The 16324-nt window shown below is 42.5% G+C and overlaps 1 protein-coding gene across 2 annotated transcripts in view; it reads right to left on the reverse strand.

Annotated features, from left to right (window-relative positions):
* Positions 1–16324, reverse strand: part of sf3b3 (splicing factor 3b, subunit 3) — a 53757-nt gene that overhangs the window by 13655 nt on the left and 23778 nt on the right. For both annotated transcript variants that reach the window (XM_034084825.2, XM_034084824.2), the window contains exons 20-24: positions 10135–10340; positions 5517–5673; positions 2842–2967; positions 2145–2357; positions 825–923 (exon numbers count right to left, since the gene is read on the reverse strand). In XM_034084825.2, coding sequence (XP_033940716.1) covers positions 825–923; positions 2145–2357; positions 2842–2967; positions 5517–5673; positions 10135–10340 — 801 coding nt within the window. The remainder of the gene's footprint in view (positions 1–824; positions 924–2144; positions 2358–2841; positions 2968–5516; positions 5674–10134; positions 10341–16324) is intronic.

Genomic DNA, 16324 nt, shown 5'->3' on the forward strand with positions numbered 1-16324 from the left:
GCGGAGAGAAGCGCTCCAAGGTGTGGTTAAATGTTACCCGTCTTGAGGTGGACAATGCTCCTTGCCAAGAGTGTTTAGCATGTGAGGGCGGTAACACGAGCAATTTGTCTAAACATTTAGCAAAAGTGCACCACATTCAGACGGAGGAATGCACCGGGTTCCACTGTCTTTCTAGCAGCTCTGTAGCCCCGTCCACGAGTAACGTTTCCACGTCAGGTGTTATGTATGCTAGCAGCAACACACAGAGTTAACTACATTATACAAATATGGGTTAATGATTAGAGGTAACTGAGTTACTCTTTATTTCAGCTATTCTGTTTACAGTTCTGTCATCACATTATACGATTTGTTAAAACATTGTCGTTTCATTTGTTTTCTTTTGAAATATTATTTATTTTATTGAAATATAAAGCAATGTTAATTTTGTTCACAATTTGTTTAGTTAATTTAATAATATATGTATTTTTGAATCACAATCTTTATTGTCTTCATTGTTAGTTTCCACATGCCTAAAACAACCTCAAGCTAAATCTAAAAGTTGATGGCTAAATAATAGCGTTTGAGAAATTGTGCAAGGCACACAGTAATAGTCCGAATAGTCGATTAATCGTTTCATTAATCGATAGATTAATCGATTATCAAATTAGTCGTTTGTTGCAGCCGTAGTATAAATCCTTATTAAGGGTATGCTCCAGTTCCTAAAGTATATGATAAAGATGCTTTTCTTTTTAAACTTGACAAACAATAGAAAACACTCTGAAAGTAAACGTAACATATGTTGGTTAACATGTCAGAAGCATTGGTTTGCAGAGTTATGGATTTACCTTCTGTGATGCTCCATTAAGGAGGCCTCTGTCCCATAAAGCTTTGTTCCCAGTGGGGTCTTCATCCACATCATCGCTGGTGTTGGGCGGAAGGCGCACCTGAAAAAATGAAATGGGGAAAAAAGGATGCACTTATTTAGCTTGTCAGTCCTACTGGGCTACAGAAGTCTTTTTGTTACAATAAAACTAAAAGTTACAATGCAAATCATAAGCTGTATATTTCATAGTGTGTAAATGTAATTCCCGTTCAAAATAGGGGTGCAACAACTAATCGACTTAATCGATTACCAAATTAGTTGCCAACTAATTCAGTCGTCGATTCGTTGGTGACGTCATCACGTGTGTTTTACGCGCCGTTAAGCTCCAATGTTATTGGTCTTTTTATCGGTACTGGAGACATTTAAAAAATACATGTCATGTATTATTGCTACAAAAACATTATATCGCAGTCTTAGTGTCGCCAACTCGTTTCTAATATGCAAAAGACAAATAAATGCGTCTGATGTATTTTCGACGAGATCTCTCTCCCCCGTCTGTGTGCGAGGGGCGGGGCGGTTTACACACACGCAGCTGCTACATGCAGCAACACAGAACGCGCTCCGAGGTGTGGTTAAACTTTACCCGTCTCGATGTGGACAATGCTCGTTGCCAAAAGGGCAATGAGAGTTTAGCATGTAAGGGCGGTAACACGAGCAATCTGTCTAAACATTTAGCAAAAGTGCTCCACATCCAGACGGAGGAATGCACCGGGTTCGACTGTCTTTCTAGCAGCTCTGTAGCCCCGTCCACGAGTAACGTTTCCACGTCAGGTGTTATGTATGCTAGCAGCAACACACAGAGTTAACTACATTATACAAACATGGGTTAATGATTAGAGGAAACTGAGTTATTTATTTTGTTAAAGTTTAAGCTATTCTGTTTACAGTTCTGTCATCAGATTATTATTATAATAATACGATTTGTTAAATCATTGTTGTTTCTTTTGATGTGAAATATTATTTATTTAATTTAAATAAAAAGCAATGTTAATTTTGTTCAAAATGTGTTTAGTTAATTTAATAATATATGTATTTTTGAATCAAGTATGCATCTTTATTGTCTTCATTGTTAGTTTCCACATGCCTAAAACAACCTCTAGCTAAATCTAAAAGTTGATGGCTAAATAAGAGCGTTTGAGAAATTGTGCAAGGCACACAGTAATAGTCCGAATAGTCGATTAATCGATAGATTAATCGATTATCAAATTAGTCGTTTGTTGCAGCCCTAGTTCAAAATAAGTCAGATATGCACAGACCCAGCGCTCCCCTTCCCCAAACTTACGATACTGATGTTCCCAAACTTGTCAGCGGCGGCCATGGTGTCGTAGTCGAGCAGACAGGCCGTGGTCACCCAGCGGGGATAGGTGTCATCGGCGAAGATGATCAGCTGGTTCTCGTTGCGTCTGTAGCGGACCCAGAACAGGCTCTCCGAAACGTCCGTCACGATCACACGCTGGCCGATGGTGTGGATGCTGGTCACCAGGTTGGGAACGTGCTAAATTGGTGAACAATAAAGCACACTCATTAAAGAATATTCAAAACACAAAAAATATACAAAGAAGGAAAATCTGTGTATCTGTACACATGATGACGGAGCTCGTTGTAAATTGGTAAGACAACCCTTTAAGACGTTACAATTGTTGGGGAATATATTTAAAAAAAAAAAATGTATTCCAAATGAGCTTTTAAAATGTATAAAAACAGCAATTAAGCACTTCTATTTGTAGCTTGGATGAGGAATGCGCTATATAAATGCAGTGCATTTAGCCATGAATAGATATAATTATGACTACCATTAGTACTCGGTGTTTCTTTTTTAATCAAATTAAGTGATTAAGAAAAAAAAGTGTTAACATGTTAAAATGTTAACATGTTAAAATGTTAACACAGGTAGCTCTGTGATAAAAATAAACATATTGACATCAAGAGCTCAATGAAAACAGTGTGCACACATTTGGGTTCTTGCCCTAATGCCCTACCTTGTTTTCACATTTGCGAAGCAGCTTCTTTTTTCCCAGGTCGTAGATTCTCAACAGTTTGCCCACTCCCACCAGGATTCGACCCTGGAATGGAGCAATAGCCAGAGGAACGTCCTCGACTGGTGTCTGCCAATCAAAACAAAGAATACATTAAGCAAATCAGATTATCAAGGCTCTGTGTAGTAGTTGTTTATACAACCATTATAATGTAAACTACTGTCTGCTCTTTCACATTGTTTGTAGGTCCTGTCCATCAGGTCACGTTTCTGTGATCCGAGTAACAGATAAACGGCAGCATTCTTTCAAACGACACTCATCGGCCTGCATGACAACACCGGCATTCAACCACAGACGATAATGGAATAATTTCAGCCAATCTTGTTATGAGAAACCTTGCTGATGGACTCAAATCTGATATATCAAACTATTTGAGGGAAATAAATCACAATTCTGGAATCCAACTGCATGTTTGATTGTCCTGCTGGAACATACGTCATGTCGTACAACGTAAAGCCAGAAAAGCCGACAGGTCTGTGAAACAGAATGGAACTTCATCTTGGCCACTGATCCCTTACAACTCCCTTCCCCCCAGAACGGAGGTTTTATGGGCTGCTGTGTTAACCTTCTCACATTGACTCAGATCCAACTGTGAAGGACGCATTCTTAAGGTGTGCAGGACTACAATTTGGATGTTGTTTGGTACAAATGCTGGGAGTCACCTTTGAAGAGGCTTTCAAAAACTGCTATCCCATAAAGGCTGCAGTTCTAGTCGTTAAACTTTTTTTATTTTATTTTTTTTACAAAGGGTTGGGATGGCCTTTGACCAGCTGAAACTGCTGGTCAAAAAAACTAATATTTATTAAAGGGGCTTCATTATGCTTATTTTCAGGTTTTACATTTATTCCTGAGCCTCTACTGGGACATGTTTCCACACTTTAATGTTCGAAAAGCTCTTTACTTTCTCATACTGCCTGTGCTGCAGCACCTCTTTCCACCCTCTGTCTGAAACCAGAGCCCAGTCTGCTCTGATTGGTTAGATGGCTTAAAATTACGATAATTAACTTTACAATTGTGTTGAGGTTTCAATAACGTTTCACCAAATGGCATAGTCACAGGGAATAATTTCACTCTACTTCAGTGCAATCATTAAACTTAAAATTGGTTGCTGAATAAATAAAGATAAGTAAACAAATAAATCAAAAAGGTATTCTTCTTTAAGTATTGTTCAAATATATCGATAACAAGTCATCAGTTTGGCAATGTTGATTGTAGCAAGCAGACAAAAATATATGAAACAAGATACTGAGTCAAAGATGTGTTATCATATTGCACGTATGTGTGTGTTCCTGTCTGGTATGGTATAAATAATAAATTGCCGTCCCGGCATGCATATGCATACGAAAGTGAATAAGTCAAAAATAATATATGAATAAAATACAGTGTTTTTTCCCAGAAATAAACCCATATAAATATCTGATCTGGGAAATTCCTCTGAAAGTGAAGAGAAGCAGCAGACACCACTGTTGACTTCAACACTCGGGACTCATTCCCACATCAGGTAACAAATGGCTGTGGGCCAATTCACCCCGATGCTCTCCACCCTTCTTGAGTGTCTGGGGAATTGCCTTGAGAGAAGTGAGCGGCGTCATGGCGGTAACATCTGTGTTTAACACTTTACTCAAGGCCATCCTTCCTGTTGCACTTTGACCAAGCCCTCGTCTGAGCATCTCAAACCGTGACCTTCTAACTCACATTTCAATAATAATAATAATAATAATAATAGCTATTAACACCCTCTGCTCAAAAGAAAATGGTTTTAACTAGGGATCGCCAATTTTGTGGCCGATCGCCGAAATCAGTATCGGCCGATAATGATCGAGTGGGCCTATGGGGCTCATTCACTTCCACAAACAACAACCAACATAATTATTACATTCAAATGAAGTACATCATTCAAGTTTACATTAACTTTGGATAATAAAACGGGAGAAATGAGCGGAAGCGCTCTCTCTTCCTCTTCCCCTCTCTCTCCTGAAACTGTCAGTATCGTCTCATGCAGCTCGCTGATCCAGTAATGAGTGACCCGACAGTGAAGAATAAATATATGTATAACTAGTTTAGCTTGTTCCAGAGTTAGATAAATTAGCTAAGTGTGTTAGGTCTAACTCTTAGTGTGTGTGTTGCTCCGCTCACCGGTCCGTCACAGCGGGTGGAGCTGCAGGATTTCTGCTTCACACACGTTGCATACCGCTATTTCATTGTCATTTTCGGGTACCTTAAAATACTGCCAGACCGGTAAAGCCATTTTGGCGAGCTTGTTTTGCCACACAGAGAAAAGTGTCATGTATTTTACGTCATGTGATCGGCTCTCCCGATCGGCATTTATAGAGAGCACCGATCGATCGGAGCATCCCTAGTTTTAACGGTGCGTGACAACACACTTCTTCCCATGTCAGTGCTGCAGACCAAAACACTTTCAGCTTTCAGTACTTTTATGAGGTTTAATGCCCACTCAGCTGTATAAAGAGTTACTGCTGATGAACCTAGCATTCTCAGATTTTTGTCTTCACAATACTGAGCAGTAGAGTAATTAATTCAAACCAAAAAGACAAAAGCTAAAGAAGTTTTGCTGTTGGCCACTTAAATAGAATTTCATTTAAGCTCAGCCAACTCACTTTGTGCACAAACTCCAGTTTCTCCCCTCCGCTGATGAGCCGATAGGTGTAGATGAATCCGCCGCTCACTGATCTGGGGTTGAGGATCATGTCTCTGGCAACGCCCACCAGGACATACCAATCATCTCCTGTGTTGGGGAAGCGACACACTGCAACACTGGAACATATAAAACACAGGGAAAGAGGAGGTGTGAAATAAAGAATTGAACACGATGGAGAAGTAAGAACAATAAAAGATTATCAGGCTTCCTGTTGATTCCACACGCTAATAAGTAAAACATGCACATTTATGTAGCTGGAAGCTGACTCCTTTTGTGTTTACGATGTTCATACCATGTAGAGCAGGGGTCGGCAAACCCTGGCACGCGTGCCAGCATTGGCACACGGCACCGTAACCAGTGGCCCACTAGGAATAAGTGGAATAAGTGTGCAAAATATTTAAGTTGTATTTTCGGATCCTGAACGAGATTGCCGCCAGAGCGCGTCTCCCCGTTACCTGCAGAAGGAAGCCATGCACGCAACGCAGCACCACTCTCTTTAAACTCCAGGTGACTTTCTGCTGCTTTCCTCCGCGGTGCAGTGCTGATCGTTTCACCACAGAGGAAAGCACTTCACTAATTACAGTAGCCATAAGGAGCTGTACAAATGCCGCAGTGTTTGCGTGGCTGTGTATTTAGTTGAAAGCCCAGGGGCGATCTGCTCATTGAAATAATATGCTACAAAGGGGCGGACTGGCCATCTGTGTGTTGAACTTTCCTGTCGGCTCCCAGACCGTAGTCGAGGAGGCAGAAGCAACAAGCTTCAGGTTCAATAACCCACTTTAGCTTCAATGACTGGAGAGAGGCGAGCTCTTCTTGGGAGGCCGTTGCATTTATTTAGCTGTTCTTCTGTTTCACAAAATACATCACAGACCTCTGTTTTTCTGCTTCCTCGTTTCACTTCCAGAAACATACACACGTTCCCTCACTGTCGCTCTACCATCCACAAACACACATGCACAAGCCACACCCCTTTCTCTCTCTCTTAAAGGGACAGCGATCTCATCTCACTCTGCGTGACCCTACTATCATAACATGTGTGCTCTGGAGAATCACAGAACGGACGATCGTCCTTATTATTATGCCGTTCAAACCAATTATTTAAATGTGTTTGTTAAATTCGGCATCATGTGAGGCCCCGGCCACACGAGGACGAAAACGGTCGTTTGCGTTACTGTTTAGTGTCATATAGACCGTTCGGCCACACGAGGACGACCGAATACGGCACTAAACGACTGCGGAAATGATAACGGGTCCCAAGGTGGATAGAACGGCATACGCAACGCTCTGGGGGGTCCAACGGCTCCGTGTGTACGCCTTATACGATCATTTTCTGATAATGATGAGGCAATAGCCCCGCCTCTGCTGCTCACCCCCGTCTCAAAGTAAACTGCACACTGAATTCAGATTATTTATCTTTCTCTCGATATGGACATAAACGCGAGTGAAGTCTAATCTGACAGGACGGAGACACTCAAACTACCTAAATTACTTTTCGGACTATAAAGCGCACCTGCATATAAGCCGCAGCAGCTAAATTGTCCTTCTGTCTTGCTCTCGTTCTGTCTCTCGGTTCCACTTTCAATTTGGCGCGCTACCTGTCTCACTCTTTTCCGGCCTCCAGCTTTTCCTGCTGGAGCCCGCCGCTTAAAGGTGGCGGGCGCGGACCGGTCATAGAGCCCATAGTGTTAAAGGTGGTTAATTTTACCTGTAAAATCCATAGATTTAGGAGGTTCCCTAGTGGCCGTTAACTGTACACAAAAAATGGGGGGGAAAGTTGCGGCTTATAGTCCGAAAAGTACGGTATATTTATTTTTACTGTCGGCCGGGTCACTCATTACTGGATCAGATGCTGCATGAGACAGACACTGACGCTGTCCGAAGAGAGGGAGGAAAAAGAGAGGCTCCATGTATTTTATTATTATAATATATAGATTCGTTATTAATTTGTTTTAAAGCTCAATAAATAACAAAGAAGACCTTTGACCGGCACTTTTATAATTTTGTCCGGAAGATTTAAACTTTAATACACGCTGACTGGCGAAAAACTCTGCCCGGTTCCCTCGGCCCCCACCGCGGAGAATAAACAGAAGGGCAACCATGACAACCATGCTTCTTCGCTGCTTTTGTGGAGGAAGTTACAGCGCCACGTACAGGCTCCTGCATATGTACTGCAGCTTCTCCAGCGGTTGGAGCTAAACGGAGCGGTCTCGTGTGGACAGACACTATCCGGTGAATATTGCGTGTGGACGGAAGCTTTTTTGCATTTGCGTTAATCCTATGCGTTTAGCCGTTGTCGTCCTCGTGTGGCCGGGGCCTAAGTTGCGCTGACAGGTCCACACACTGCAGCGAGGCTCCCCCGCCCTCCTGCTGATAGCGTTAAACTCTTCGACCCCCCCCGTTGATAATTCTCAATCGTTGGCACGGCTGATAACAATTTTTATTTTATTTTAAATGGCACTTCATATCAAAAAGGTTGCCGACTCCTGAAGTAGAGTAACTATTAACTGAACTTGTCAACATAGTTAAGACTAAGTGCTTTAAAAACTTACCAGGCAATTTTAAGTGCAAATATTTAAATTGAATCAAACTGATAAAAATGTTTAAAAAGATGGCAAAGTCTGCAATTGAATAAAACACTATTTCTGTAGCAAACATGTTTACTGTGGACAGCGCAGAAAGGAGAGTGATAATTAACGGCCTCTTTCCTCAAAATAAGGACAAACCAACTTTTGAATTATGCAATCCGTCACCAGATAAAAATGAGATGTTACATTTCAAAAGATTGTCTGGTCCTTTTTGGCAACCCATAAAATGAAGAGACTGTTTGATTAAGACTGTTAGGAAGCACTCTGATGAAGTGTTATTAGATGCTTATGGAGCCTGACTCTCAATCAATGTGAAAGGCGTAATAAACAAGAGACAGTCCAGGTTCAGACTTTAGGCTTCATTAACTTACCCATACACCATTTAGGATTCAAAGCTATGATACCAAGTCATGCAAAACCTTATTTTTTCAGCCTTATGTTGGAAAGACTGTGGTTGATGTGAAACGCTGCTGTCAGGCTTTTAACTTGTTCCCATGGTTGCTGCCCTTCAGTGGTGACCTATGACTTTTAGGGTTCATTATATGTTTTTAAAGCCTACATCTGTGACCTACCAACTCGGATTGCTGCTGGAGATTCTCCAGCGAAGCTCTACTAATCATTCCAAAATCTGGGTCAGTCATTAAAAGCTAACCAGGCTTTTTTCAGCTGTGGAGATTTCTGCCCTGAAGATCTCCGGCAGACACACTCGGTGACCTCTTTTAAATATGTTCGCGAAACTTTTTTTATTTTGCTTTCGTTTTCACACCAAGTACTTTTCCCAGGAATAGTTCCCGGAACTATCTAGTTAATTCGTGTTCACACCGGAATAAGTCCCTGAAGGAGGATTACGCAAATGAAGCCGCTGACGTCACTTCTTCTTCTGCTTTGGGTTTACTGGCAGGCAGCGTTTCTGCCAGGGGGCCGTCTTGCTGTCATTTGACACCCTTATCCAGCTCGGGACGCCCTGAACGCGAGCCGAGGGCGTCCAAAAAATATTAATAATTCGAGAGAAGATCGAGAGTTTTTATCGCTTGAAATGACGAAAAGGAACAAGGACAAGGACATCCCTCTGTTGGAGGGGCAAAGGAGTCTGGTGGGATTATTTTCGGAGTATTGAAGATCGCACGTGTGTGAGCTGTGCCATGAAGAGCCGTTTGGGAGCTGAAACAGCCGGCGCTTTAAGAGAGCCGAGCCAAATGATCCGGCTCACTAACGTAAAAAGACAGTATCAAAATTCAAAACAACCCCCCCCCCCCCCCCCCCCCCTCTCGGGGTGGACGCCTTCTCAGCCCTGGTCTGGCGGAAACACTGCTGGCAGGCCACAAACAACTTCACAGCGTATATTGCCACCCGAAGTCTCATCACACCACCGATCCCACGTTTTCTTTTGTGTTGCCAAAAGTTAGTCTCTCTCCGTTGGTGCGCTGGGCTAATGGGCTAATGCTAATAATGTGAGAAAATAAAATGGCTTTGTTTTACGGGGCGTGGTTTGCAATTCGCCCAGCCAATCAGAAATTGGAACCTTTTTCTACCCAGGAAGGTCCCTGGAGATCTTTTTGGTGTGAACGCAACATCCCAGGAACTATCGGAACTATTTCTGGGAAAAGTACGAGAAAAATACTCCGGTGTGAAAGCGCCTTTTGATTAACAGAGTGTGCGAATTGAAGCTGTTTAATTATATATTTAAGTTGATATGTTTTATTATCTTGTACGTTCAGCTTAGTTATTGTTTTAATAGTAAAGCACTTTTTGGAGAAGTGCTATATAAATGAATTTTTTTTATGATTTATGCCGTTTTTTCACTGGTTGCTAGCACAGCCTTGTTGTTCCGAATGTAGCATTTTGAGAGAAATAAATAGGTTGTGATAGATCCACATTTTCAATCGTGGCGAGGACAACAGGAATCTACAAGTCTCGAGCCCCGATGATACCTACCATACTGGAAATGTAACTACGATAAGACAAGTAATGTAACAAAATGGAGCTGCTCACCTGAACGCAGCTTCGTTCTGTTCCAGCTGCACCAGGTCCAGTGTTGTTCCCTGTATGGGGTTGATGAGCCGCACCAGTGAGGCCCACTGTCCTGCTCCAGCTTTAGGTGCACCAAAAATAGCTTCTGGGAGGTTCTCGTTGAGGAATGCAGCAGCCATCTCAGCGGCCAGTTCTCTCTCATCTTCTCCAGCAGCCTCCACCATCTCCTGCAGACACAACAGTGCCAAAGAACACAGACGGTCAGCTGAGGGGAAACCACTGTGTTCTGACCAAGTACAGCCAGTTATTTCCCACTGAAACCACCAGATTCCCACCATTTTGTATGAAAGAATAAGCAGCTACATGTTTGTGTCCTCTGATCCATCAATTAATCAGCAACTATTTTCATAATCGGTAAAAGTAATTGACTATGCATAAGGACAAACATTTGCCTGTTTCAGCTTTTCAAATGCAAGAGTTCTGCTGTTTAAAGAGCTGTGTGTGTTAGAGATGTTAAGATTCACCGATTCGCATCGGTGCATCGGCATAAACGTTCAAGATGCGAGTGCACCGGTTGAAAGAGTGCACATCGGCTACAGTTTGGGTTGAACCGGGTTGAACTCGCGATGCATCGATTGCGTAGCGTCTTTGCATCGGTAAAAAACCGATTCATTCATATAAAATCCCCTCATCCTGTCAACGCTCAGCAGAGACGATCTTTGATTTGGATATTTGCTTCGCCCGAGGCCGAGAGTCTCAGTTATCAACACACACGGAAGTTGAGGAGAAAGAGAAACACAGCGCACCGAAAAATACCTACAAATCAAACGTTTGGCAACACTTCGGATTGTTCGAGAAAGACGGTGTAATAATCCTTTATGCTATATAGTTGACCGCAGGTCATGGAGAGTGATCAGGTATCCGTAGACCTTTGTATGAGGTATCTTTATTACTCAACAGGTCTCCAGCCATGATACATAGATCCGTCCTAGATGCGGGCTTGCATACACACAGTATCACTCCGCAGCCTCACCCCATCAGTAACGTCCTGATGGTATATGTGCGCGGCACTATATACTACAGTCAACTTGAAAAATCGCTCGCAAATTGTAAACGATGCCGAGCCGCTTTAAAGTACACAAGTAGTACGAGGAACTTAGCGACGCACATAAAGAGGCGACATGGGGTCTGCGGCTGAAAAGAGAAACCTGAAAGTTAGACTATGAGTTAAATCACTCAGTGAGGTGTTCTGTCAGAGAGAGTGGTGTTTAGTTTACAGCAGCCTGTGACGGTCAATAATAATTTAAATGTCTTCCTCACTGTAAGCAGTTGTGAAAGGTTATTTGTATTCTTTATTGATCATATAGAACCCACTGCTTTCTGCTCACTGGTGAGTCAGCCTATGAATGAGTGTTAAGCACATCAGGCTGGCAGCTGTGTGGGCATGGCACCATGGTAGTTGTTATTTGCACATTGTTAATCATGAGCAATGCATCCTTACATTGTTTAACTGTGAGGTGTTATACAATTTTAAAGTAAAAAAAATAAACGGCATGATGGGATGTGCAGTACCAAATATGTAAAGCACTTTTTTGTTAATGTATGATTTGCTGCATATAAGGAATAAAACAAAAATCCTCTGTCGTACCAAATTGAAGTATCATTATTTTTGCATTGTGTTGAATCGTATCGCACCGAATCGCATAATATTGAATCAAATCGTATCGAACTGTATCGCAACAGGGGTGAATCGTATCGTATCGTATCACCTGGTGTTTCAAATGTATCGTTAATGTATCGTATCGTGGCAACGTATCGAGATGCGCATCGCATCGGCCTCAGTGATGGAGATGCACATCCCTAGTGTGTGTGCGAAGCTATGAAGAGAGCAGTTGGTAGAAGTACACTGTGCGTTTAGTAAATGTGTCCGAAAACAAACTCCTTAACACCAAAGCCAGGTTCCTGTATCTCGCTTGAAAACTGATAATTTAGATTGAGGGTGTTAGCCCCGAAGCCAACAACAGCTCAGGGCTTCTTCGTTTCAGAATACATGTGGGCTCAGTTGGTTTAGAGTCAATAAAACGGTTCCAGAAATCAGATTTTTCTTTTCATTTCAAATTGAAATGATTAAAACACCGAAAACTAAAATGTAACACACAGGTCAGTGCTTCTTCCCTGATTCTGTACACAAAAAAGAGAATAATGGTTCCAAGGTCAAACCTGAGTGCTGACCTTGACCTTTGATCTATCTTCTTAAATGGAAGATTCAGGTCTAGATTTAACTTAAAAAATACCAAAAAGGTGGTCTTAAAACTCAGTCTAGGAGGTCTCAGCAGTCCAAATGGTCTAGCTTACAGTATACATCAAAGGTCTGTTGGAGACAGTAAACAATGTATCATTATTGTATGAGCCAGGTCGAAGATTATGGAGTGTGTATGTGTGTGCATCTGTCTAGAGACAATATATCATACTACTGGATCCATCATCTTTATATTTTTAATACCAAATGTATGACTGTATGCTCAAGGACTTTTTATGATAAAAAGGTGGTTCACCACTTTGGAAAAACCCATATTATTGACCGTTTCATACCATCATATAACTACTCATTGCTAGGGTTGGGTACCGAGAACCGGTTCCGGTTCGGAACCGGTTCCAACATTTCGATTCCAACGGCATCATTTAGACATGTGAATTTCGGTTCCGCTTTTCAATGCCTGAGGAAATGTTTCTCGCCGCTCTCCGTAGCCTACTGTATGACTGCGGCGGGGCGGGAAATATAGCGTTGTACCTACACTTCCTACAGCGTAACCTGAGACCAGGGCCGGCCCGTCGCACTGGCGTTATAGATGTTCGCCTAGGGCGCCAGATCTGTGGAGGCGCTGCGCTGACAGCACTGGGAGAAAAAAAAAATGTTTTAACTGTTGGTGCTCATCCTAATTTTCGGCCTTGATGTAACAACATTCATAATTAAGTAACTGTAACACCCTTTTCATCCTGGTTACACTTTCATTTGCCCTGTACGATGGGCGCTGTAAGTGATGAAAGTGGGGGATGTTGGCTTATCTGGCACCCGCAGCTCACAGCCAAAGTGCGAGTGAGCGTGGGAGCGAGAGAGGGAGGGTGCACCGGTACCAGCGCTGTTGTTATTAGCATCTGGTGATAGCTCAGGGGTTCTCAAAGTGCGGCCCGCGGGCCAATGGCGGCCCTGGGAAATGTTTCTGGCGGCCCGCGATAGTTAATGTGACACGCTGAAATGCATGCGTTATATTTTAATCCTCCATGGCTCGTATCTAGTAATTTAGGTTAACTTCCTGTTTCGTTTGCATGCTTTTATTTTGAAGGCGAGATAACGTGTTTGACAGGAAGTTGTGGTGGCATTAGAGACAACTTGACGGATAAAGTAGTGTCTTCTATGTAAAAGGCAGAGAAAGAGAACAACGGACTGTATGTTTTAAATGTTTAGCACCCCCCGAAGAGGCCACAAGCTCTTACGTTGGGTCTGGAGTTACAAATAAATTCTGATTCATCAGTAAAGTAAAGCCTACGACCATTATTCGGAGGGAAATGCTACACTGTCATTTTTGCTAGATCAAAAGTTGTTTTGGATGAGTCACTAGTTGACTGGTAAGAAATTATATGAGAAGCCGCTGTGGTGCATGTGATTAAAATGCCAGAGAAGATGTATACTCCAAATGATGTTTATTGTAAATAGGAGGTGAATGCCAAGATATGTACACAAAATGTATGTGTGTTTGTATATATAGGTATGTAAAAAGGCGTGTGTGTGATTGTGGTTATTTTCGTGTGAGTGTTTGCGTGTGTGGTTAAGTATATGAACGCGCACAAAAGTCCGGTTATACAATAAAACAACAAGCTGTTTCTCCCAACGTTCACACTCAGGCACACTGTTATTTCCTATTTCCACTGACTACCCCCAGCGCGAGCATCCCCAAACTCACTCCCTGATTGGATGCACGAGAGGAGCTATGAGGACAGGGCTCTCAACTAACTTTTTTCCCCATCCTCCCGGAACCGTCATGAAATACAATCTAAGCCGTCCGGAAATTAATGTGGACCAACCCAAATACATTTTTTTTAGTTTTTCTACATTATCATTAGTTAAAATCATTCAAAGTGACCTTTAACATAAATAAAACATCATACAAATCATTAGATGATAATTCATCAACTTTTTTATTTGAGTAAATCATTCAATCACATAAACAAAGGCAAAATATATTTAAACAAACACACAAATGAGAAAATTACTCTAATATTGAATCCAATCAAGTCCCAACCAATTACCAAAAAAATCCAACACTGTGTCCTGAAGACAGAACCCAGAGTAACCACTAACCAGGATGACAGTCTGTAACACAGTCAGGAGACCTTTATACGATACGATATTACTTTATTGTCAGATCAAGTCTGAAATTTGACTTTTTACAAACTGCCCCGCCCCCTCGCACACAGACGGGAGAGAGAGATCTCGTCTGGATTGGAAAGCTCGAAAATACATCATAGACGCATGTTGTAGTCTTATTGCATATTAGAAACGGAGTTGGTGAAACTAAAACTGCGATATAATGTGTATGTAGCAATAATACATATGACATATTTTTTAAATATCTCCAGTACCAATAAAAAGTCTGATAACGTTGGAGCTTAATGTTACCACTGTCTTTAATAATTCCGGCCCGGGGCCCGTTTAATACCGGGGCCCGGTACCCATCCCTACATGGGGAGAGGCGCAGCATATTGCTAAGGACTAGATACGATGGAGGGTTCTCTTCTCAGCCTTATTACCCATAGGGGATGAAGAGGAGTTAGTAAATAAAGAGGCCGGCGCTCCAGGGTCTGGTTCTGCTGTGCGTTTTTGTGATGTAACGGTAAAACATTTCAGATTTTCTCCACGGGATGCCATTGTCATTGTACATCACTCAACCCGCGAAATACACACTCAGTACATAGCTAGACCAAGAATTTGCGGGCACAGCCAGCGGCACAGCAGTAGCTACATGTGTGTGTATTTCGCAGGTTGCTAAATGTTTTGTGCGTGTGTGTTTATGTTGACAAGGAGGTTTAATAACTGTGTGCTACACAAAACGTGCAGTCGGTTTCATTTTCATCGCCGTTTGTAGTAGTTAGCTAGGTATTTTTATTTGAACTCTCGTCCCAAAATTATTTTTTATCCTCCCCGACACTATTTTCTTCGGCCCCGGGACGACTGGACGTCCTTAAGCTCGAGCCCTGTATGAGGGGTGCATGCACTGGAAGCATGTCCCAAAGGCGGCAAAGTGTTCACGTGAACAGCCCGTGGCCCAAACCATCAGTCCTTCGCAACAAAAGTTGTTGGAAGTTTTCGTTGTGTAAGCGAGATGGAGGAGCCAGGGCCGTCGCGTAAAAAAACGTTGTGTCAGTGATGAGAAAAGGAAGTTCCAGGAGAAATGGAGCAAAGCTTACTTCGTTTTACCTCAGGGGTCGGATAAAGTGATATGCCTCATCTGCAAGCAGGTGATTGCAATGCTCAAGGAGTATAACATCAAACGCCATTATGATACCAATCATAAAATGTATGACAAGTTCATGGGCAAGGAGCGCAACTTCAAAGAGGTTTAACTGCCCAGCAGTCAGTTTTCACAAATCTTGCAAAATCCGGTGAAGCTGTAACACAGGCTAGCTATGTGGTAGCTCACGAAATTGCCAGGCGGAGCAAGCCGTTCAGTGATGGAGAATTTGTGCGAGACTGCATTTTGAAAGTGGTTGACATTGTATGCCCTGAACAAAAGTCAAAGTTCCGTGACATAAGTTTATCGAATTACATGGTGACACGACGAATCGAAGATCTGGCCAATGATCTCAAAGAGCAATTGGGACTACGTGTGGCAGGCCTAGGCAAGAGGTCCTTTTCTATAGCACTGGATGAGAGTACAGACATTTCTGATACTGCACAACTGCTAATTTTCATTCGAACGGTCACGGAGGACTTTGAAATAGGCGAGGAACTGCTAAGCATGGAGAGTATCAAAGACAGAACAGGGGGAATCGACATTTGTGATTCTGTGTGTCGTAGTCTCAATGCATACAATGTGGAGCTGACATCCATGGTCGGTGTCACAACAGATGGAGCGCCAGCCATGGTCGGGAGAAAGGCGGGTGCTGTCTCTTTGCTCAGCGACAAAGTGGCCAATAACGGAGGTGAGAACCT

Source organism: Pseudochaenichthys georgianus, chromosome 6 (assembly GCF_902827115.2).
Source record: "Pseudochaenichthys georgianus chromosome 6, fPseGeo1.2, whole genome shotgun sequence".
Taxonomy (NCBI): domain Eukaryota; kingdom Metazoa; phylum Chordata; class Actinopteri; order Perciformes; family Channichthyidae; genus Pseudochaenichthys; species Pseudochaenichthys georgianus.